Source organism: Dermacentor andersoni, chromosome 7 (genome assembly GCF_023375885.2).
Source record: "Dermacentor andersoni chromosome 7, qqDerAnde1_hic_scaffold, whole genome shotgun sequence".
In the NCBI taxonomy this organism is placed as follows: Eukaryota; Metazoa; Arthropoda; class Arachnida; order Ixodida; family Ixodidae; genus Dermacentor; species Dermacentor andersoni.
In genome coordinates this window covers 91,921,998-91,947,360 of record NC_092820.1, presented here as the reverse complement: position 1 = coordinate 91,947,360, position 25,363 = coordinate 91,921,998, and the positions used below count along the sequence as shown (strand labels likewise).

Genomic DNA, 25,363 nt, shown 5'->3' with positions numbered 1-25,363 from the left:
TTTCCTCTGTTTAGGTAAGCACCTATTTTTTATCTATATAGAAATGCATCTTAAAAACCCACAACGACATGATCAAAGTGAATTCGCTTCTAGATATCTTGTAGGCAATGCACGATGGCACTAAAGAAGTTGTTAAACTGGCAGATAAGGGCTAGGGCACGCTTCCCATCCTCTGCGAAAGACTTACTGAGTTCACGGCGTCTGTGATTTTCCTGGTAAAATTATTCAGTGGAGATTGTATATACATGATATATATAGCAAGTCCCAATTGCACAATCTAAAAAACGCTTCTTGCGAACAAAAAATTTATTGAGCAGCCGACAGACACTGCCGGAAAACATCACTTTGGGACCTCATAGCCCTAATTCTTGGTAAGCTTCTAACATTAATGTTACCCCAACATAGCGGCGAACAACATTATATTCTTCGGCAAATGGAAAAGGTAGCTAGGAAAAGGACAAAAGGTCCATTCTATTCATGCCACGTAAATTTTCGCTGAAGTGGGAATAATGTAGCTATCAAAGTGCATGAAACAAAACGTCAAATCATTTAGGGAGACGGTAGCAAACATGTTCTTTGGCTGGTTTTGTTCGCGGATCAACTCCATCGCCTAATAAATGCTACAATAAACTAAGCCATCACTCACTTCTTCGACGACACTGAAAAGCTGAAGTTTCGTATTCGGATTCTCGTTACTGACGATAGCGCATCGAGTGCGACAAAACGAGTAATCTTTTCTATATTACAAGATCCAAAACAGAATAACACCTAATTTCTAAACCAATGTGCCTAAAAGTGCCCAAATGAAATCTTCTGATACACGTTTGTAGCAATTTCCCTAGCTGCGGTAGGAAATCAACCGCTCAGCTGCTCTGGGACTGGCATTTAGCACTGAGGCCACTCTCGCTTTCGTGACTCAGTTGCTGATGGAGAGAAATATTCACAATGCGATCTTACACTGCGTCTGAAGAGGAAAAATTTTTCGTTCGTTTCCTTCATTAGTATCACTATCATTAGTATCATTAGCAGTGTGCTGCTGGCTTCCATAAGCAAGTACCAAACACAACTCTTGACTTATTGGCAGCTCAAAAATCTTTTTGACGTACTGCATCTCAGCTTGCGGAGAAAGGCTTTCATATTTCATTAACTATGTATTGGCGTATCTGAAACCAAAAATGCATAGATAAAAACACCCTACGCTGCGTATCTCGTATCTCATCATTCGAAATAAATTATTCGGTCATGCACATATTTCATTAATTTACATGAGAAGTTGTTCCTGCTTAAGTGGAAAGCTCTGAGGAATCTTTTTCACTTACGTATTTGACCTCAAGCAAACGATATGAAAATGTGTGCTCACGGCCGCGTTTGCCACGTCCGCGCTTCCTTATCTTTGTGCGCGCAGGTTACCTCAACCAAAGCCCACATTCCAGGAAGTCCTCCTCCGGCCCCCGCCTGCAAGCGGAGGACTCGCTGTCCGCTGTATTTCGCGAACACGGCGACCATGGATGTCCTGGGCTGCTTGCCGCCTTTAAGACCATTTGGCACATCGGGTGTCGTTGCGAACGCGCTCATGTAGTTGTTCATGATGAGGCCTGGTACTGAAGCCTTCTTGCTTCCAAACCTGCATACCGGACAATGCGTGCGTTTTACCGTCTTACTTCGTGCTTCGCTGCGCACTTTCAGTGGAAGACCAATTACCCTTAATCTCGGTCAGCATGTCTTTCATCGCAAAGCGAAAACCTTAGCCAACTGTTTCTGCTTACTTCTCAAAAGGCGTTTCCGATGAACTCGCACAATATAAGCCACTGCCGTCCCCACGTGTTCGAATTAATTGCTTTTACAGCTCACTAACAATAAAAATGTGGAATTATCGTCCCCTTAACTCTTTTCGGAGACCGTTTTACATATATCTGTACCTGTATTTGAACACATAACAGGGCATCACGAAGAAACACGGACGAAGCCAAGCAGGATGGGCGCAAACTTCGTACTGTATTGTCAAGTCGTAATGACGGTGAAGAAGGCAGCAAAACTGTGATTATCAAAACTAGCGGTTTATTGGCCGAAATTGTGCCCTCAAAAGCAAGCTACACTCAAGAGAACAATGATAGCGGCGAGCAAGCTCGGCCATCGTCGAAAATCTGATCAGTGGGTCAAGCACGTCGGCTTTTATATATCAGTCGTCCAATGTTCCAGACTCATCGCAGGGACCCGCGTGTCTTCCACAAAGTTCTACACCATTCGCGTCATGCGATGAAATTAGATAACACAAGGTTCGGTAAAAACATACAGCTGGGGTGCGATCGGAGATCGTTGTTCGGTGCGTTCGTTCGGTTACCGGCGCGCGCGATTGGCCTACTCCGCGCCGACGTCGCCAGCCGCTGGGCGCCGCTACGTTTTTGGTGACGTCGAAATGACGACAAGCTCCTGTCAATCATACCGAGCCCATCGTCTGCTAGGCGCCGAACCCGACGGGAGTTGGGAAGTCTGGAGCGATCATCGCTGCTTACGATACTGGCTTCGCATGGCGCGTGTAGTGGATTGGATTGGATGCAAACGGCGGCTTATTACGTTCGGATCCAATCTATAGTTTATTTCGAGAAAATGGCGCTTCTGTTGGGAACTTCGGTTGTTGCGCTGGCGTTGCTCGAGGAGGAAGGAGTGCGAGTCGCGGTGCAAAACGCGTTTGAAGAAATGGCAGAAAGCGAATTGCGGCGTCGCTTTCGTTTCTCGAAACAAATAGTGCGTTGGTTGCACAACGAACTCGACCCCATCATCGGTGCCAGTGAGCCACTGGAATCTTGTTGCTGCTTCTTGAAAAGTGCGCCGCGGTTCCCGTCGTTTCTTTTCTCTTTTTTCTTATCGTTGTGCGCGACACCACCTAGGGACGACGCAGAGAAACTAATAGTTTTAAATTGTAGTAGCCACACGTACTACTATTTAAAAACCTGTTGAGGCTTGAGAAGAAACGAATACATTTTTTAGATAAAGATTTCATTGATTGGAAGACCAGAAACATTTCGTTTTGTAATATACTGTCTGCAAGCAGACGACAAACAAGGGCAGTAAACTTCGGGGGAGTTCACCGCTTGCTGATTGGCTGCTCTCTCCGCCCCCCTCGCTAAAATTTTACATACTGCCGCTTTGTGACGTTGCACCAACCGAACAGAACGCGTATCGCACAATGATCTCCGGTCGTGCCCCTGATAGAACCATCGATAATTTTCGAGAAACTTCCTATACATGCAGGTGCGTCCTGCGCTGTGCGATAACATTTGATAAGTTGTGAAACGTGGTAGCCCGATATAGATATACAAGCACACGTGTCAATACCCCCCTCTTAAATGGCATCAACCCGATACCGCAAACAAAGGAAATAAACAAAAAACCCCTAACACAGAAACAACAAAATAAGGATGTTCGTCAGCGTGCGTAAAAGGGCTTAAGACGGACCACGTGGACTACTTCAGATGGTACGGGTCGCCGCTGTGAATGCGAAAAGCTGTCCGGCACGACCTCATAGTCCACTGCGACAATACGTCGGATGACCTTGTAGGGTCGGAAATAGCGCCGCAATGGTTTCTCACTGAGTGCTCGTAGGCGTATCGGAGTCCAAACCCAAACACTGTCACCGGGATGGTACTCGACGTAGAGCCCTCGGAGATTGTAGTGTTGCCTCTTGGCACGCTACTGGTTTTTGATCCGTAGGCGGGCGAGCTGTAGGGTTTCTTCGGCGCACTGGATATAGGTAGCGACGTCAAGATTCTCTTCGTCGGTGACGTGGGGCAGCATGGCGTCGAGAGTTGTCATCGGGTTCCTGCCGTAAATCTGCTTGGACGGCGGGATCTGTGTTGTTTCTTGCACCACCGTGTTGTAAACGAACGTTACGTACGGCATCCCAGGTCTTGTGTTCGACATCGACGTACATTGCTAGAATGTCGGCGAGGGTCTTATTCAGGCGCTCCGTAAGACCATTCGTCTGTGGTTAGTAGGCAGGTGTCCTCCTGTGCCTTGTCTGAGTGCACTGCAGAATGGCTTGGGTGAGTTCCGCTGTAATGGCCGTTCCTCTGTCGGTGATGAGGACATCTGGGGCGCCATATCGCAGCAGGATGTTCTCGACGAAGAATTTTCCCACTTTGGCTGCGCTATTTTTTTAGGCAGAGCTTTCGTTTCAGTGAAGTGGCTGAGGTAGTGCGTCGCCACGACGATCCACTTATTTCCGGTTGTTGATGTCGGAAAGGGTCCCAACAAGTCGATCCCTGTCTGCCGAAATGGTCGGGGTAGGCGGGTCGATCGGGTGTAGTTAAATCCCACAAACCTTGTCGGTCGTGCTTTGCGTCGCAGACAGTCTTGGCATGTCTTGACGTAATGGGCAATGTTGGCGATCAGGTGTGTCCAATAATACCTTTCCTGTATCCTCGATAGCGTCCAGGAGAATCCGAGGTGCCTAGCGATCGGATCGTCATGCATGACGTGCGGTACGTCTGGACGAAGCGCTGAGGGAGCAACAAGAAGGTTTTTGACGTGGACTGGTGAGAAGTTCTTCTTTACTAGTGGGTTGTTTTAAAGCGAGAACAAAGACAATCCTTGCTCAAATGCCCTTGGGACAACGTCGGTGTACCCTTCCAAATACTCGACGAGGCTTTTGAGCTCCAGGTCTGCTCGTTGCTGTTCAGCGAAGTCTTCCGCATTTATTATTCCAAGGAAGGCGTCGTCATCCTCGTCATCTTGCGGCGGCGGGTCAATGGGGTCGCCTGAGAGGCAATCGCCATCAGAGTGTTTTCGTCCGGACTTGTAGGTTATCGTGATGTCGTACTGTTGTATTCTGAGGCTCTACCGCGCCAGCCATCCTGAAGGATCCTTTAAATTCGCTACCCAACACAACGCGTAATGCTCCCTGACGACATTTAACAGGCTGCCATATAGACAAGGGTAATATTATGCTGTAGCCCAAACGATGGCGAGGCATTCTTTTTCGTTCGTAGAATAATTGCCTTACGCTTTTGACTGCGACCGGCTAGTGTATGCTATCAGCCGTTCAAGTCCGCCTTTCCTCTGGACTAGGACGGCACCGAGGCCTAGGCTACTCGCGCCACTGTGGATTTCGGTATCGGCGTCCCCGCCGAAGTGCGCTAGGGCGGGCAGCGACTGCATGCGTTGTTTGAGTTCTTGAAATGCGTCGGCCTGCGTAGTTTCCCATTTGAACTCGACGTCACATTTTGTCAGATGTGTCAGCGGCTCAGCGATGCGTGAAAAGTCATTGACAAACTGCCTGCAGTAGGCGCACATGCCAAGAAATCTACGCACTGTCTTCTTGCCGATGGGCTGCGGAAACTTTGCGATGGCAGCTGTCTTCTGCGTGTCGGGGCGGACCGCAAATTTGCTTATGACGTGTCTCAGAAACAGAAGCTCATCGTAGGCGAAGCGGCACTTTTCCGGCTTCCAAGTGCGCCTTGATGACTTGATGGAGTTTAGTACTGTCGCAAGCCGCCTAAAGTGATCGTCGAAATTTTCGGCGAAGAGGAGGACATCCAAATAAACAAGACAGGTCTGCCATTTCAATCTTGCTAACACCGTGTCCACGACGTGCTGTTACGTTGCAGGCGCCGAGCAGTCCGAATGGCATGACCTTGAACTCGTAGAGGCAATGTGGCGTGATGAAGGCAGTCTTTTAGTGATCTCTCTCGTCCACTTCCGTTTGCCAGTAGCCACACTTCAGATCCATCGACGAGAAATATTTTGCGTTGCAGAGCCGATCCAATGTATTGTCTATCCATGGGAGGGGGTATACGTCCTTCTTCGTGATCTTGTTAATTCGACGTTAATCGACACAGAAACATAGGGTTCCATCTTTTTTCTTCACCAAGACTACATGAGATGCCCACGGGCTTTTCGACGGCTGGATGATGTCGTCACGCAGCATTTCGTCGACTTTTTGCCTAATAGCTTCACGTTCTCGCGTCTAAGCTCGTAAGGGCTCTGACGGAGTGGTCGAGCGTACTCTTTGTTCATTATGCGCTGCTTTGCGAGTGATGCTTGTCGAATCCTCGATGACGTCGAAAAGCAGTCTCTCTATCGTGAAGCAGACTTCTGAGCTGTTGCTGCTTAATGATGGGGAGACTTGGATTTATGTCGAAGTATGGTTCGGGAAATATGGTCGCCGGGGTAGATGCGGCAGAATCCGATAGGTCAAACGCATTGCTGGTTTCCAGAATTTCCTCGATGTATGTGATCACCGTGTCCTTGTTGATGTGCTTGAACTCCTGGATGAAGTTTGTCAGCAACACTTTCATTTTTCCTCCCTGCAGACGACCGATTCGTCTTGCGACATAAATTTCACGGTCTAGTAGTAGACGTTGGTCACCCTCGATGACGTCTTCTACGTCAGCGGGTGTTTCGGTGCTGACGGAAATAATAATGCTGGAACGTGACGGGATGCTTACTTCATCTTCGAGCACACTCAAGGCGTGGTGACTGCGAGAGCTCTCCGGTGGTATTGCTTGATTTTCCGACAGCGTTGTCGATTTCCACTTAAGATCGATGATTGCGCCGTGTTGGTTCAGGAAGTCCATGTCAAGAATGGTCTCGTGAACGCTGTTCGAGGATAACGAAAGTGGCGGGGTAAGTCCGGTCATGAATGGTAATTCTTGCCGTGCAGATTCCAGTCGGTGGAATGAGTTGCCCTCCGGTCCGAATTTTAAGGCATCTCCATGCTGACTCATCTTTCTTCAACTGGGCATTCGATGTGTCCAGTCACGACGGAGTAATCGGCCCCTGTGTCCACTAAGGCTTTGACTGCGTTGCCGTCGAGATGCAGGTCGAGGTCAGTGGTGCTTCGTCTTGCGTTACTGTTTGGTCATGGCGTCGGATCCCGGCTGCGTCGCGTAGAGCTGTGGCTTGTACGTGGCGGCGTCAGGTCGTCTTTCATCGGCGTATTCTTTGCTTCCAGACTTTGTAGGGACGACGGCGTGTCGTTGTTATGTCATTGTTATGTCGTCGATATAGTCTCTTCGGCGTCTTCGTTAGCGGCCGAGGACCTTCATCAGTTTGACGAACAGCAGCCGCACCTCCATCGGTTGCTCCATCGGTTTTCCGGATAATCGGCTCGCAGAGCGGCCTCAGGCTGGGCCAGTGTATGGACGACGCTGCGGCGACAGGTAGCGGCCTGGTGATGGCGAACGGGATGATCGTGGAGAGCTCCACTGAGTAGCGGCAAGGTAGTCGGTGATATGGCAAGGTTGTTCGCCAAGCTGTGGTCGCGGCGCGTTAAAGGCGAAGCCTCGCAGTCCCATCTCCCGGTGTGGGCATCACCGGTAGACGTGACCCGCTTCTCCTCAGTGATTGCAGAGCGGGCGGTGGTCAGGAGCGCGCCAGATGTCTGTCTTCCTCGCGTAGCAGCGCTGGGTGACGGGTGGACGTACTGGCGGCGGCGGCGGTGGACGACGGAATTGGGCGTTGCAGGGCCCTGGCGCGGTCGCGGAGGGGGGCCTCGAGGGCGTCCGACGGCGGCGTAGGTCATCGCTTCTGGCTGCGGCTACAGTAACTGTGGTTGCACCTCAGAAGCTCCAAGCGATCACTGACCCTCTTCTTTCACGATGTCGGCGATCGAGGCCACTTGAGGTTATGACGAAGGCAAGACCTTGCAAAGTTATTCGCGCACAATGACCCTGATCGTCTCTTGAAGGTCGTAGGAACCCAGTCGTTGGATGGCACACCGTGGCGTGAGCGCTTGTCAGTTATACTGCCGAGTGCGCATTTCCAGAGTTTTCTCGATTGTCGATGCCTCTGTACAAAACTCAGCTATGGTCTTGGGCAGGTTGCGAATCAGTCCAGCGAAAAGTTCTTGATTGACGCCCCGCATCAGGAAGCGGACTTCTTTCTCATCCGACATTTCTAGGTCGGCGTGCCCGAAAAGACGGGCCGCTCCCCCGTGAATATCGATATGCTCTCATTGACGAGCTGTACTCGGGCTTCTAGTAGCGCTTGGGCGCGCTATTTACCCACGACGCTTGTGAATGTTTGCAGGAAGCCGCTTCGGAACAAGTCCCACATCGTTAAAGTGGCTTCTCGATTCTCGAACCACGTCCTCGCGGCGTCTTTTAATGCGAAATGGACATGCCGCAGCTTGTCATCGCTGTTCCAGTTGTTAAACGTAGCGACCCTCTCATACACCTCCAGCCAGCTTTCCGGGTCCTCGAGTGGGGAACCGCGGAACGTCGGTGTCTCATGGGCCGCTGCAGCACTATTGGGGACGCTGCGGCTGCCATTGTGGGTGTCTAGGCCATGATCTTCTTGGTCGTCTCTGGTAGAAGTCTGTGGGCAGCTGCTGAAGCCGGTGGCTTGCTCGATGTTCCGGAACGACGCTGATGTTGTCTTTGCGGTCCGGGCTTGGATTACGCCTTGTCGGGGACATCCGGTAAATGAACGTAAAGCACCTCCACCAGACGTCACGCAGTAGTGACGGTGAAGAAGGCAGCAAATTTTGATTATCGAAACTAGCGCTTTATTAGGCGAACTTGTGCCCTCAAAAGCACGCTACACTGAAAAAAACAACGATAGCGGCGAACACACTCGGCGATCATCGAAAATCTGATGAATGCGTCAAGCGCGTCGGCTTTTAAGCCCGGAATACATGGAGCGTTTTTGAGGCGATTTTCGCCCCACGGCGCCGACTTGACGCCCGGCGTCGAGAAAAACGCCCGCCGCCGCCGATCAGGACCGGCTAGATTTTGACGCGGCGCGCACGCGTCTAACGCTACCGGAAGTGCCTATCGGAGTCACTTCCGTCTGTTTTCGGCGGGAGCGGCCAGCCGTCTCACCGTTCCTTGCCGTCGCTTGAACACTTCGCGCGCATGCGCTGAAACTCTGCACAATCCGCACACCCGTTTCAGTGGCACAAGGTCGCCAGACGAAACATTTCCGGCCAACTCTCTCCGCTGAACATCCACAAAAATATCGATACAATACTAAACATACCTGGTAATGTGTATAGACATATTAGTGGGGTATTTATTGCATAATTTATTAATAACAACACAAGCAAACAACATATAAGCATCGATCGTTCATTTAGTGGTAGCCAAAACATTTTTGCCTTGACTGGCCACGCTGCGGCGGTGTTCGCCGCTCGTACGCCTCATGTAGCCTGGCCGGCGTCCCGCCAGCGCGTTTCTTTTTTTGGTGCGCAATAATCGCAGGAGAAAAACGCCCCATGTAGCCCCCGCTTGATACATCAGTCGTCGAATGTTCCAGACTAATTGCTGAGACCCACATGTCTTCCACAAAGTTCTACACCTTTCGCGTCACGCTATGAAACCAGATAACACAAGGTTCGGTAAAAACAGACAGCGGATAGAGCCATCGATACCTTTCGAGAAAGTTCCTATACATGCGGGAGCGTCCTGCGCTGTGCGATAAAATTTGTTAAGCGGTGAAACGTGGTCGCCCGATAGAGATATACAAGTACACGTGTCAATATTTTAGAGCATGAAAGCGAGCCTATGTTAGGAGACATCAGGTCAACGTGTGCGAGACAACTTTCATAATCTGCACCTATTCTTTAGAATTATCTCCCAGACACCTGTAACTTGGGACCAAACAATAATAATAATATATGGGGTTTTACGTGCCAAAACCACTTTCTGATTATGAGGCACGCCGTAGTGGAGGACTCCGGAAATTTCGACCACCTGGGGTTCTTTAACGTGCACCTAAATCTAAGTACACGGGTGTTTTCGCATTTCGCCCCCATCGAAATGCGGCCGCCGTGGCCGGGATTCGATCCCGCGACCTCGTGCTCAGCAGCCCAACACCATAGCCACTGAGCAACCGCGGCGGGTGGGACCAAACAATGAAATGTTCCTTGAGTCAGTAAGGAAAATTTCATTGCGGTGAGGCCACCTTATGTCACTCTGAAAGCTTCCTTACTGTGGGACCCTCGGTTATGGATTCCGTGGTGCTTCCTCAGTGTAAGGTAGCTCCGAGGTTGCCTTATGCGTCCTTACGCCGCTCCTGGCCCTGAACGAGCGCCCCACCTCATTGCTTAGCCACTTGACGTTTGCTTGCGCATGCGCGCTGTCGCCCACTTGCGGAGAAGGGCGCGCACGGTACGTCTTGCCAGGCATCTTCGGTTCAGTCACGCGTGCGGCATGAAAGTGTTGATAGGCGTTGGATGACGCCGGCGTGCCAGCGTTACTGAAGCCCATCAAGTTTTGCACTGTAATGTGGTACTTTTTTGTGTTTAGTAAACAAAACTAGAAAAAATTAAAATTATGGGGTTTTACGTGCCAAAACCACTTTCTGATTATGAGGCACGCCGTAGTGGGGGACTCCGGAAATTTCGACCATCTGGGGTTCTTTAACGCGCACTTAAATCTAAGTACACGGGTGTTTTCGCATTTCGCCCCCATCGAAATGCGGCCGCCATGGCCGGGATTCGATCCCGCGACCTCGTGCTCAGCAGCCTAACACCATAGCCACTGAGCAACCACGGCGGGTAAAACTAGAAAAAAGCGTCTACGTATCTCCATATTAGTTCCCCAATTTCAGTATTGTGTGACGATGCAACATTTCTTTATTCAATAACGGTGTTCGCGCGAAGCTTTTAAGAAGTCATCTCGAACTCAGGCATGCGGCAACCGCCCCTTACGGGAGGACTGGCGAAGGGAGCCTTCAGAGTACGCTTGCTTCCTCCATCGGTCCTCCGCTCTAAGGAGGCCTTGCGTAAAGTTAGGAGGCGCTCGAAAGAAAGGAACGTTTTATTGTTTGGGCCTTAGCCCACGTTTGAGTACGTGAGACACACATCTAAATATGGTATGTAAACTTTGCTGATATACAGGGTGTTTCAGTGAACACTTTCAAAAGTGTTCGCTGAAAGTCGATTTTACATCTCAATTTCTTGTGCAAGTATTGTACGCCCCTTCGAATAGACCAGCTCATGAACTAGAATTGTGAAATCTGCCAAAGGCAACTTTTAAAGATTTTTGAAAGTGTTCGCTGAAACACCCTGTATATGGGACAATGTGCCAGAGGTAAATGATTTCACTTACACATTGCACAAGAATGCACAATGCACATACCGTTTTCTATCACCACAGGTACATCCTTGAGCAAAAGTATACGGATCACAAGGTCGCCAGAAAGACTGAATTCCTTCGAAATCAACATGCAAAAGATAAAATTGGCGGTTGCACTGAGAATGTCAAGTTTGGACTCTAGTCCTTAAATTCAAGTTTCATTCATGCGCAGAGGGGACAATTGGCTTTTTCGCGCAATCGGCGGTTCGTATACTTTTGCTCACGGGTGTACGTCTATGTAACACGATGTCCGTTAGCTGCAACTATTTTGCAGGAACTCGCACATAGATCACAAATTTTCTGTTATATTATATAAAAAATACTTCAACTATATTTTATTCTCGGCATATTGTAGTTCGTGATATAATGTGGTACGTCTTTCTATGTAAGTAAGCTTAAAATATTTGCAGACCATGTTTCACGTATTCCGGAAATCCAAGCCGAATGCGATTAAGATTACCTGGAGAACTCATAAATAAGTACATTAAAATGGAGATGTACTTTTGCTTAGTATTCGCTGGGCCAAGGCATCTGTATAGTAAACACATAATGAGAGCAGGTTGCTATATTGAGATCATTATTTTTTCAGAAGTTGCGGTTAGATAGGCCAATACACAAAACGAAAGAGAGGAGTCTTCGGTCCAAAAAAAGAAACGTCTCCATGTGTAAAAGAACATTGTTCTTATTCCTTCAGTCATTCTTCCCGGTATTCAATTTAAACGAATGGTCGTCATCGTAACTTCTTTGTTGTTACGCTAGTTACTACTTGTAACTAATTCACAGTTCATATACCTTGAAGTAACTCTCACACATCAAAAAAGTTAACAAAAGAATGCACTAAGTACCTTCTTAAATATCTACTCTACAGCAAATCTTGCAGTTTCTTCATTGTAACCGGCGAGTTTGTGAGGTTTAGATACATGGAATCAATTTAGATAACGACACCCCTTCGGAGTCATGTGCCATCAGACTCGCTCTAAAGATACATTGTTGTTACAATTCGTATTTTTAAAGAAACGCGTTTTCATGCAGTGAAGCACAAAAGTATCTGGGAGGCCCTTGTATATCGTTCCTCACTTTCGGAAATATCTCAAAACTTTATCCTCAAAAATCATTCCACGGAAATACATTATTACACACTTTTTAAGTTCATTATATGTTTAAATTTCTCCTTCTAGTATTGACCACTCTTCGAATAATCCAGCTCAAGGTCAAGAATTTTGCTATGTGCGGCAGGTAACCTTTTTTAGATTTTGTAGAAGTTAAAAATAAGCGTTCCGTACACGTTATGGCTACTTTTTTTTATCCCAAGCAATAACTGCATTTGAAATTGCTAGCTGAACCTGCTAGTAACAGTTAGTATCTTGCTTAGTCAGCAAGGTTACTGTCTCTACTCTTACCTACTGCAGCGATACTACGCTAGTAAATGGTGTGTTATAAGTAATAGGTACAACGGCATTTTTAAGAGTTCTTGTTAGGAATGAATCAGAGAAAAACAAGCACCGAGATTTCGAGCCTAGTCAGCACTCACTTCCTGACTAGACATGTTTATTTGACACTTTCAGGTTGTTTTCTAGAGCTTATCTGTGTAGGACAGTCCAGTAATCTTATGCGAACTTACGGTTCGTTGATGCCGGAGATGATAGTCACGGCTTCGTAACCCTTGATTATAGATAAGTGGACACCACCATAGTCTGGAACGATCTTGTGCTGTGAGTTCTTGACTGGTTGTCGAAAATTCATGCTGTCCTTTATTTCTTTCACAAGTTCCGGAAAGCCCTGTAAAGGTACATTTGTTGAAGTTTGTTAGACAAGAAAAACACGTGCTGTAATTGAGTGTTCATAGAGGCTGAATACGCGGACCTGTTTCTGTCGGGGTCTCTCATTTACTGAAGGGGCCCACTTGCGTTTATTCTTATATTCTTTGGAAGTCACATATTACGAAAATTGATTGAGTCAAGTGACGCGATTACACCTCTTGATGTAAACCTAAAGAAAGGCTAGTGTCCTGCAATAGTGCAAGTAATCAACCTAAATAGAGAGATCTACTCACTGCGCTACTAGCGAGTTTTACAGCGAAGCTGGTAAGTGCTAGTTTCGCCAGGACTCTGTACATGTGTAGACAGAAAGCTATGATCCTCGGGATTAGCTCCAGCATTGTCGTCATCTTCCACATCTGGCTTGTTGGCGCCCCCCGGCGCTACCGCACGAACGCGCTCGTGCCACTGCCCCCGCGTTCATCGTCACCATTAATTATTTAGACTACTAGGTAACGATAATAACACTGCATTAATTAATGGAGCAATCATTCAATTGAGTAATAACGTATAACTATTAGGTAATTATCTTTTAATCATACAATAATTAGTTATTCCGTTTATTAATGATCAATTATATACCCTATTGCAAAAACCAGCATTTTCAAGTGCCCTCCGGTGTGCAACCAGCACCAATGAGAACACTGGATAAGAGCTAGGTCACACCGGACAAGAAGCTGGTTTCAGTGCTGTGACGCTGGGGCGCATTGGTTTGTGCTGCACACGCACTAGTTCTCACCGCAGTTCGCTGGCTCGCACTGGAAACTGGGTTGGTTGCGTTTCTATGGAAGGTACGAATATTCAACGCTAGATACTAATATCTTGTCCTAAATAAGGCTATATCTTCGGGTCATAAAAGTATGTTTCGTGTCGCAGACTGGCTCATTCCCTCTTTATGCATACGTTTATTGGACATTTAAAATGAGTTTCGATTTTTGCATTTCCCTTTTGACAGAGTGGATAGCAATATTCTTGACAAAATCACGCAAACGCATATGACGCCTCGTTCTTTAGTAGTTTGTACGCAACCGATGACTGTGAGTTGTCGCTGTGGTATCAGTGTTGTGGAGTCGACACGAAACGCAAAAGTCGTTCACGCGCGCTCGAACAGTGGACTCCCAGGGAGCCTGCGGCTGATTGATATTATCGCACCCATCACAAAGCTGAGGTAATTCGAGCGCTTCCACTTTCCCTAGTGTACTGAAAGATAATAGATAAAAGGCTCGAACGCTCAAATACATTTCGGCAATCGCCCGGTGCCCGCGCCAAGATCGTTCTCTTCCACCGAAGCTTAGGCCTAGCGTACCTGCCCAGTCCGTCTACACGCTATCCGCCCGACTGGGCTCAGGACTCAATAAGTCTGACAAGGTTAAATCACTATGTTCCAACAACGGCATGGGTGTTCTTAAATAAACATTTTTTTCGTGTCTACAGTGTCACCACAAAAAGCGATCAGCGCTGATGTGACGCTTTATAAACATACGTGCATGTGCTGTCACCAAAGTCGGCCAGCACTAACACGAAGATGTACGACTAGACAGACGCGTCCATTGAAACAGACCGTTGAACGCAGAAAATGTTGCATGTCCCTTGCCCGAAGAACAAGAAATGGCTACCTAAATCGGCAGCAACAGTCCATACAGCGTCCCGGTTTGGAGGTTCATTGTCCAATACCAATCGCTAAAGGAAATCGCTGTTGTGGCACTTCCAAGCATACTATTGAATATAGACAACAACGTTTTCTGTCTGATGCAGTCGTACGCCTAAGTTGCGGGGTGACTGCTCATCTGGAATGTCTGCGCGAAACGCGTCTGCGAAACTAAAAGTGCGCCTGAGTGTTGATATGGCAAATTATGGACACCATGTCGTTTGCTGGCGTTGTTTAGTGATAAAGTACCGAGGTTTGGGATCTGTAGGTCACTGCTACGATGATTGACGGGCGGAGGCAACGCCCCTCCCGTAGTGAACGACACCAGTTGTACCAGCCGAAGAAGGCCGGGTTTATTAACGCTCGGAAATATAAAGCAAAGGTAAGGGGAGAGGGAAGGTGCGATAGAAAAAGTTCCGCACTAAAGGAAATAGCTTGCTTCTCAAGTTCATCGCTTACCGCAGTCATAGCGTCGAATCCTGGCGGCAACCTTTATATTTTACCTTTTTTTTTCATTGCTATAGAACGCTCTCTGTTAATTTCCGCATTCAAAAAAAATATATGTACGATGCCCAAGCACTATGTATTTCATGCACTATGGCTGCGTCTCGCGACTGGTACCCAGCGCCCCAGCATCTAGGGCGCAATACTGGGCCCATAATCCGGCATGGCACTGGACACTGCGTTTTGCAATAGGGCATTTATAAATAAGAAACACGAAGACGTAATCAATTTTACACACAAGTTCTTAAGGGCTAGTTCGCCCAGTATCGTGTCCGTGTATGGACACAAAACTCCTAATTAGTTGGCCGATCCCGAAGACAGTGCAATGCCGGGCCAAACCGCGGCGGAGGAGCAGCTAGTGGTTAAGGGGCCCGTATAAACAACTTCGCTGATCAACGTTCTTCTCAGAGTGGGAAGGCACTCAGTGTATTTTTTTATGAGTCTGGTCAAAATGCCTGTGAATATAGGGCGCCCATTCATAGACATTTAGAACTTCAGTTCTGTAAATCGCCGAGCAAATCAACACCATAGTATTAGCTACACCATGCATCACTGCGCAATTCGCGGATTTTAAGAATTTATTGTTCCGCGTTCAACATCTGCCTATGACTTCGCCAATATATATTATGTTATAATATCAGGAGTATATTGGCCGTCTCTTTCATACTGATTGATGAAACATCTTACTGTATCAGTTACCAATAAAACAATGAGGCCGAATTTATTGAAACTAAATACGCACCATATAGGAGGAAGTGAACTGATTTCCACATGGGAGAAAGATTTTGCTCTAAAGTTGATATAAAGCTCATGAGAATGGATCATCTCTGTTTTCTTTTTGTGGAGGGGGGGGGGGGGGGGGGGGGATAGCCATTTCAGAGATTTTGGTTCCCTTTGTTGAACCAAAAAGCCAACGTCCAGATTTAGTGGCTGCTGTGCGTACACTGTAAACGGAAATGAGCCGAAAAAGGCATTTTAAGGGATGTGACCTCCCTTGAGACTACGTGCCTGAAAACCGTGCTCCCTTAGAGTGGTGTATATATGCTCAGCGTCCTCCATTTCTCTCCCTCGCAAAATGCGGATGAAAGAAGGAGACAGAACCTCAATTCTACATCCTTTTTAAGAGGGAGTTTAGAAGATACAGGCCTCCCTTTAGCGTAAACGGAGTTCTGTTTCTTTTTTTATGCGTTATTTTCTTTTCTTTTACACATCTGTGAGAAGGAAACGAGAAAGGAGAGATATATTGTCCAAGTGGTTCTTTTTATTTTTTTTTTTCTTTCTGCAAATTTATACATTTCCGGAGTGCAAGCCAACTTATTTAGGGCGATATAATAGACGCTTTGTTTGTCTCGTCGACCACAATGTCCTGTCGCGCTGCCAGAACCCCCGGTCGGCATCTGACGAGCTGTCTTCGGAAGCGAGACCATGCAAAACTTCGACGGCTTAGGCCGCAGAATGTCATCGCTTCTGTTCGTCTTCCCATCAACTAAAAGTGAAACTGAAGCCAAAGCCCGCAAAGCGCCACTGTCGTCGGCGCCGGTGACGGCACCTGTTTTGCTCATCGTAATTCTGCGTGTGTGTCTATATGCGTGCTTACGAGGTAATTTTGGCGGCCGTCGGAGAGTGTTTCGTGTAGTGTGGAACCTCACAAGAAAGCTACCTGCCCCACTGCGCAGCACGGCGGTGATCGGCCACCGCGTAGTCATCGCTTTGACGTGATCTGTGTACTACAATACACTTTAGTGGTTCGCGCGGCCGTGCTCGGGTATTCCCTCCTGCGCCACGATATGACAGCGGCTAGTGAAACCTCACCCACAGTACTCACAAAATCGGACCGCGTACGGTGTCGACTGCTTTGGAAACGGCGCGTTTCGGATTACCGCTTGCCCAGTTGCCTCATGTTTGACGCGGCCTTTTCAAGCTGCGGTGGTGAGTACGGCGCGGAAGCATTGCGCTATGCGCATAATGCGCACACCTTTTATGTCGCGGTGTTGAGACTTACCGGTCCTCTCAATAAAACTCAAGAAGCCAGTGCCGCACAAAAAAGAGACGTTTCAACTTTTTTCTTTCTCTTTTTCAATTTAATTGTCGTGTTTTACGTGTCAGAACCATGATCTGTTCCTGTGACCTCGTGCTTAATACTAAGCACAACTCCAAGGACGCTTATAGCAACCACGGCGGGTCAAAGAGTATTGGAGTTTCGTCATCAGGTGTGTTTGATAACCACTTCGCCTTAAGTGTCGATATAGGTTGTGACAGCCCACTTGAAAAACACAACAGGAAATTTTATAGTCTGTCGTTCTGTTGCCCGTAGTGTGACGTCCTGTAGTTCTTGATCAATATTCAATTCAAAATTGACAGAGACCTCTTTAAGGCTATGTAAATTTGTTTGTAGAAAAAAGAAAAAAAAATAAAGGAAAAAAAAAATCCCTGCAGGGGATTCGAACTCCGGACTGAGCATCCCGAGCCCAGCATCTTACCACTACGCCACACCGTAAATGCATCCGGCAGCATATTTCAGCTATACAAATACTTTGCGTTTATGTTTACAGGCGCTTTCATTCCACCGCGTCAACTGCCACATCTCTAGAAAAGTAAAAGTGTTCTTACCATCGACAGGTACATTGTGTAGTGCTAGAACATCGATTTTGCTGTAGGATATCCATATTAAATAAGAAATACAGAAATAGACAACGGTGACCGGGGACACTGTTAGGTTGTTACTGCTAATTTCGACAGTTGTCTCTCGCTCTGCACTTTTGAGCGCGCATATAATTCTGTGTTCAATGCAAGATAGCTACATAAACATTCGTGGATGATTGTTCATTCTGACAGCATACTGGCATCTCTCGGCAGCGCTGTACCAGAATAATGAGACCCGAGCGAGACAGCTTTTACGCAACTTTGTGGAACAACCCAAAACTTCTTTTTCGCTTTGTAAAAGCTTATGCAATATTTCTGGGAAGTTAACTGTGTCAGTGTAACGGCACATGTAAGTCCACAGGCCTGTGTGCCACATCTTACCAAATAACACAAAACGGATACGCAGCCATTCCCGCAGATGATATGATTTTCATCAGCGGCCGATTTGGAGGAGGCCGGTAGGGCATTTATGGTGCTTCGTCGGCACGGCACAATTATAACAATTGGCCACGTCGACTTTAATACCGGTGTCTATGCTATCAGCATTGCCGGCTTCAGAGAAGCACGATTGAATACCGCGCAAGAGAAAAGTACAGGGTACACCACCGATGCGAAATTGACATACAATTTTAAAGCGTCGCGACTGAAAGCGCTTCTGTCGCGGCGTCAGAAATTATGTCGCTGCGACAGAAAGTGGCACATTTCTAACGCCACGACCGAAAATGTGTAGTCCCGACAGAGAGTTCCTGCTGCGACGTCAGAATCGCTGTTGCGATAGAAAGTTGTTGTTGCGACTTCAGAACTCTTGGTCTTCACGACAGGATGATTCTGTTGGGTCATCAGAATTTCTGTCGTAATGTCAGAAACGTCTGTCAGGAACTTCTGTCGTACAACAGAAATTTCCGTAGTTGCGACAGGAATTCCTGTTGTCTTTTTCAACTGGGAGCGATTTGCGTCTTAGCAACATTATTTTTAAGGCGGCAAATTACTGTTATGCAGCATGAACAATGCGAACAGCCAGCCTGTTTCTGTGTTAAATGGAGGCACGCAGTGTATGCACACAATTATGTTCATTTTGTCAGTTTTGTGAAATAAGCTTCAAACTGCATGCATTTTCACTGGGAAATCTGTACCAGCACTTCTTTGTATCAAATTGTCTATGCACAAAGGTTTGTGCATTAGAAATCACAGTTTCAGGCAGTTACAGCCTACAATTTTTTTTTTTTCTGTATACAGACACTAACTGTGTTTTCATAGTCATGTATTGCACGTTTGACCAGTGCTGAAAAGGACAAATGGAATAAATTCAAATAGGCCTGCGAATTTGTTTGCTTGGTCAGGCTTTGATGTATTTTAGTAACGTGTTCATGTGCAGATGTCGTGTGAATGCATACTTGGACTTTATTTACGTTTCACTGCATCAAAAGAAACCACCCAGCCAATCTCAATTTGCTTCTTTGTTTCTTGCCCTTGGTGTCCACATACCTGAATGTATTCTGAGTTTTTGTACCAAGACAACAGCAGGGCATCACACATACTAGAAACATTAAGACAAAGAACAAGGAATGTGGCACAAATGATCCACAGAGTCACAAAACAAAAAAGAGGCTTCAAAAAAGCGGAGGCATAGTCAGACTTGTGCGAGCATTAATTATTAGCTGGGTGACCTATAGCCTCCCCTTTCAAAAACTAAATAAGGCTGAAATGTCTAAAGTGAGCTCCATCATCAGGGCAGCTAGGGCTCCCAAAAACACATGTGCCAAAAAGCAGGAGGCTCTTGGTATTCACAATACATATGAAGAACATGACACGACATGTGGTCATGCCTCAGAGAGAACATCTGAATTCTACAAAACAAGGAAAGGCTCTGTTACAAAAGGCAGGATGTCCCCTGATAGCGCAGTATGGCTGAGAAAAAACAGTTTTGCTGCCCAGACAAACAAGAGAGGAAATTCTAGTTTCACGAATCCCAAAGAATATGAGCACGGAACACCACCAAAGCAGGAGAAAAGCGCAATCGAAGGCTTTACAAAAGAGATCCAGACGTATACTACACAGATGCATGTAGAGTGGCAACAGACAAATTCAAAATAGTGGCCGTCAATTGGTCCACAGGGATAACAACTTCCATTCGGAACCCTTTAACCTGCACCGTGGAGGCAGCAGCCATAGCGCTGGCCTTTCGAGATGCAGGAGCAAAAGAAACAATCTGCATTGGCCATGATGGACTCTAAGGCAGCATGCTGTTCGTGCATGACGGGTACCGTCCCATACAAAATTCACAGAATTGCACCAGGTGGTAATTTGGTGCCCGGCGCACTCTGGACACGAGGAAAATGAGAGGGTGGACCGAACTGCTCGAGCAATAAGCATCCGAGCACTAGTCAGTCCTTTCAAGGAACTCCCATTGACCCACACGACACCTTCGAAAACCAGGAAAAAGAGAGACAAAAATACAGCCGCCTGCACTCCAACCTTATGGAAGAACAGGCCAGGGATTCGCGCTGTGTACAAACTAACACATATCTACACCTACAAATACTCACTAAGGTACACCCTGCATTCTATGAAAGTATGTGTTCTTGGTGCGAGGAGCTGCCAACTCTTGCCCCCGTAACATGAGCGTATAAACTACAGCCTCCAAATTCCAATTCGCCCCTTACGGCGTAAGTGCCAAGTAACAGGCACTGGGATGTTTGGCTTGCTAGTGAAGATGTAGAGAGCCAGAGAGCTCTTCTCGATCAAGCCCAGCAAACCACAGAGATCAGTGGAGCCCTGGACTGAGGGACGCACCGACCGCCCAAACCACTAAGAGAAATAAACTTTATACTACTATTACTTGCCCTTAGTGCTATCAGCCATCAAGTTTACCTACAACTACAAATGAGCCACATGTCACTTGATTCACTCAGTTTCCATTTCACTCTTTGTAGGAGGGCATGCATGACTGATTGCGTATGTGCAGCATTTTGTTGCCACAGAGGGGCATGTAATATGGAAACCGACATAAACATTAATACACTCTGTAGTAACTTGTTCTGAATTGAACTTTTAAAAATAAAGAGCAATTTCAATAAATGACAACATGTGTTTGTTTTTTTAACTGGGTGAGTAGTGTGCTACCGTCTGGGATTTTTTTATTCCACGTGTTAGAGGTGTGTGGCTGTCACTGTACTGCTTTCAAGCTTCTGCATTAAGTGTGCTTGTGGCACCTGGGACTAATTCTCAAAGCAAATATGCTTCAGGTAATTGTGAATTCTCGTCAAACATGACACGCATATTGCTGTATTTGTCTTGGAAAATTTATTCAGAAAAGCAGCTTTTATAGCTTCAGTAAATTATTCATTGTGGCCAATTCAGCTGACCCTTTCCGAGATTGACCATTAATTTTACAGCAGTGGCTTTCTATCATTCAAGTATTCAGTGTGTATACTGCTTCTTTTCAGATATGTTAACATCATACAAGTCTGCATTCCTAAGAACATAAACAGCCAGAGGCCACATTGTGAAGACAGGGATCTGAGTATCAAGAAAAGAAATCAGTAATAAAGGTAGCAAGAAGTACTCACAAGCAAATGTTTGTTGTCAGAGGGATGCAAGAATAATACAGCCCATCCAGGGGGTGCGCGAAAGCCAGATAATGGCCACAAAAAACAAAGCCTACTCATATGTCACAGCCATTTTAATCAAAAATGACATTTAACTCCAGGGTATGCATATTGAAGCCTTGCTAATTATGTAAATTTACTAGCACTACCATCCAGTACTGCTGTGCTCCTGAATGGTAGCTCACATTTGCAGGCAGCAATAGGTGCAGCGACATCCATCATTCGTGCATCACTCATTTTGGACAATACACACCTTGCTGCAAGGAAAAGTAGCCACAATATAGCTTTCTAACAATTATTGGCAATTAGTTTGAGAAAGGCGTTTCCAACCACACCAGGCTAGACCGCCATTGCTTTGCAGCATGCTCTACACTGGGAACGTAACTCCTTGCCCCCGAACCCAACATGTCTGTTTACCTGGCATAGGACGATGTGCAGACAATGCTCACCCCACCCCCCCCAACACATGCACCAAAATATTCCTGGCTACCGGCACTGGTCCTTGTTACAAGAAATAGAAGTACGGATCCTTGGTCTCGATGTTCGCCAATCCGGAACAAGATCAAATTGGCTAGGCAAAATAAAGAAGACACCAATGTCAACCTTCCACCTGATATCAAGGATTGCATCTAAATGTGGGGAAGATTGTACCGAAATAGCCAGTAATGCTGTTTGGTCTGCACTCCAGCCACATATTATCAGGCTCAGTTTTACTGGCCCTCACTGAAGCAGAGGGACCAGATTGAGATCATTATTCAGAACGTGATGAGGGCAATAGCTGCTCTCCCTCTGTTCGCTCAAGAACATGCCCAGGTGAACACCACGGCAGCATTGCTAATTCAATGTGAGTGAGCATTTCAATTAAAGAGGTTGCATGTTGCAGTCACTTCTGATTGCTTGGGTGCAAGAACAGACTTAAGGCCATGGCACGGCTGTACACTGATGTTCCTTTGGACCAATGCATTTTGTACAGACGCTGCTATTACAAGAGATGGAAGCATAGTATCAGTCAGCCTTAAGTACTTCCCTCTTTATAAAAATAAGGAATCTACAATGAACGTCTGCAACTCTACTTGAGCTTCATACCATACATGACAAGAGTCTGCAGAACGGGGCTGGTACACGGTAAAGTCACACATGACACCAATGAGGCAGCCTCATTTTTATCAAACTTCACCCAAATACAGACACACCAATTCCTTGAGTGCCATTTAGCAGCTGAAGCAAGACAGTAAAGCCACATAGCTTTGTCAGAAGATACACAAGCTTCACAACTACTCACTTTTAATGCTTGCTTACACTAGGTACAGGGACACATCTCTGGCCTTTTCAATGCCATGGCAGATAACAAAGAACACAACAACATCAAGAACATGTATCTACCCGCACCTCTTGTGCCAGGCTCACTTACCGTCTTTCTACCCCGAAAAGTTTGCTCTGATGCGACACATGCTTTTACGCTCAAGTTTGACAGCCATTGCTGCATCAATTTTGCAAGCACTGTCAAGGACGCAGTATTCTTAACTGCAATTTATTATCAGGAAATACGTAATTTTAATAATGTGAGCACAGGCATCTTGACTCACTTATTATGAATGGAAAGAAATGTCACTGCTGCCTGAATGAAAAGAGTAATCTTCTGCAGTTGTAGAGAGTCAGTGTAGCTTCATGCAATACTGTTTCACAGCAAGTTTGTACAAAGTATCATTACAGGCAGGGAATTATAGGCCTAATTGTGCTTTTCACTTGCTCTGAATGTGACCTTAAACAAAGCATTGTGTGTAAAAAGGGCAAATGTTCTTTGATATGAAGCATCTATCAGTGAGTAGCATTTTGCCTTTTGAAACTTTTTAGCATCCATGGGGGAGAGATTAAATTGCCAGTGTATCTCTATAAGTCATGCCTCTAAAGATGCACATGGCGTTTAGGAAGGTAAATTTTTTTGAACCAGGGAGGGACGTACGGAAATAACTTTAATGAGAAAAGTATCTGCAAGGTTTCCAGCCCAGGCTCAGGCCACCTGGGCATTATGTGCAGTGAGGCATAGCCTTTCCACTGCTGCCCGGGCCCACTGGATAGCCCATAGTTGGTCGTGTAGTTCCGAGCTAGTCAGAGTGCTCAGCTATCGCTCCTCGAGAAGGTCCTGTTCTATCTTGTCCTCTAGATATATCGATCTGATCTGTGTGCACTTCCATGATATCTGTGCACTGTCTGCGGGTTCGTGCTTGCAGAGCTTGCAGCTCGCGTCTGGGTATTGTGTTGAATTTACTCTGTCTAAATGTACTGGGTTTCGGAATGTTGTGGTTTGCAACCTCCTCCAATCTGTTTCTTGAAACCTGTCGAGTTGTTTGCGGGGTTGTGGGTATGTTTCTTCTCGTTTCGTATAGTGTGTCAGTATGTCGTGGTACGTGACCAGTCTGTCCCTGTTGTCCCGTATCGCTACTTCGTTGTCGTTGCCTCCCCGCAGTCCTTCCCCTTTCCCCGGGGGTTGCGGGGTGTTGTGCCGTCACTGTCCGAGACGCGGTGGGTTAGTTCTCGCGCGGCTCGGTCGGCCTTCTCATTGAGGTTGGGAGGGCCATTCATGGTTACTTCTCCCATATGTACTGGGATCCATTTGAGGTATTTGGGTCATGTCAGAGAAACACAAATGTATTGTTCCAAAATGGTACAGTGTTACTCCGCTGCTAGAAAGGTGATTTAGAAGAGCTCTCTAACTCCATTGACTAAATTTTCAGAGGTGATTGCAATGGGTGATTCCCCTGTTACTCTGGTATTGCTAGTCTGGTGCTTACTGTCAGTGATATACACAGCATGCCAGTCTTGGAGCTCAACTTTCAAGAGCCAATTAAGAGGCATGTCATGGGTGATTTAATAAGCTTATTAGGCTTTTTTTTAAACAAACAATTAATTTATTCTTTATTTTTGCTGTCATTTTGATGGCCTGTCTATGCTTTTTGTTTTCAAAGGCCATATTATTTTCATAATTATGGCCTTCAATGTTTAATTGTAATATCCCTTATAATCCACAGTGATTACTCGTAAAAGAGAAATCAATATAGAACAAACAGTAGATGTGGGTAAATGTATGTGCATTGACTTGAACAGTCACCTGCAAAAGTTTGAAGTCAGGTTGCTCAATGGATTGAATAATCTCAGTTGGAAAGCAGCACTAAGTGTGTTCATATGCCCCTCACTCATCCAGTATACGTAAATGTAACCAAATGTAGTATATGTAACCAACACACTCTCAGAATTTAGCGCAATAAGTTAATATGTTGTGTTATGCTGTTGAGTTGAGACTGTGAATGGAACGATTATTAAAATGAGCAAGCTAGAGACAACTATTGCAGTGTTTATAATTTGTGGTAATTGCAGCATGATATTGCAAAAGAACATAAATAATGCTCCTCTCAATGTTTCTATCTATGCCTTTCGTTCATCTCTTAGTCTCTTTGAAATTAAGCAGCAGGGCACGGCACAAGCACTGCTGCTTACGTTTATAACGGAGTCATCAGTGGGTTTCAGACAGAGGCAACTCCTGTCCCTTATGCACATATGTTTTGGTATTTTCAAGACTGTTCCTGTCATACTAAAACCAAGGCTCACTGGCCCCTCATGGTATTGAAGCTTGCTCACCAATTACTCAGAGTGGATGATACATTTTCTGGATTTTGTCAGGTGCCATCTGTCTTGCCCTAATCATGGTATGAAAGGTAGGTCCTGCTGGTCCAATGCAGCTATCTTAATAAAAAAATATTATAATTTGCATGTTTGTTCTCTTGGCCACCGATGTGCATCATACAAACCAAACACAAACACTTTTCTTCCTAGGCGCACTCTTGAAAACAAAGGCTTGCAGCCACATGCAGAAGAAAGTACAAAACAGATTATGCAAATTAATGCTCTGCAGTGTGCAGATTATGCAACGTGTACAGTAACTAAGGCTGCACCTCTAATGCATTAACTGTATTCAAGATTATGAAAGCTTTTTGCTAATCAAGCCATGTTCTAAAATTGGATTGCATACCCTAGCTGCATATGTGACTAAAAATGTGGTAGCTCAGT

General features: G+C 46.2%; 1 protein-coding gene across 2 annotated transcripts in view; it reads right to left on the bottom strand.

Moving 5' to 3' along the window:
* The window catches only part of LOC126534776 (scoloptoxin SSD14-like), a 175,288-nt gene that overhangs the window by 27,769 nt on the left and 122,156 nt on the right, over nt 1-25,363 (bottom strand). For both annotated transcript variants that reach the window (XM_055072696.2, XM_072289264.1), the window contains exons 10-11: nt 12,700-12,857; nt 1,411-1,624 (exon numbers count right to left, since the gene is read on the bottom strand). In XM_055072696.2, the coding sequence (XP_054928671.1) occupies nt 1,411-1,624; nt 12,700-12,857 (372 nt within the window). The remainder of the gene's footprint in view (nt 1-1,410; nt 1,625-12,699; nt 12,858-25,363) is intronic.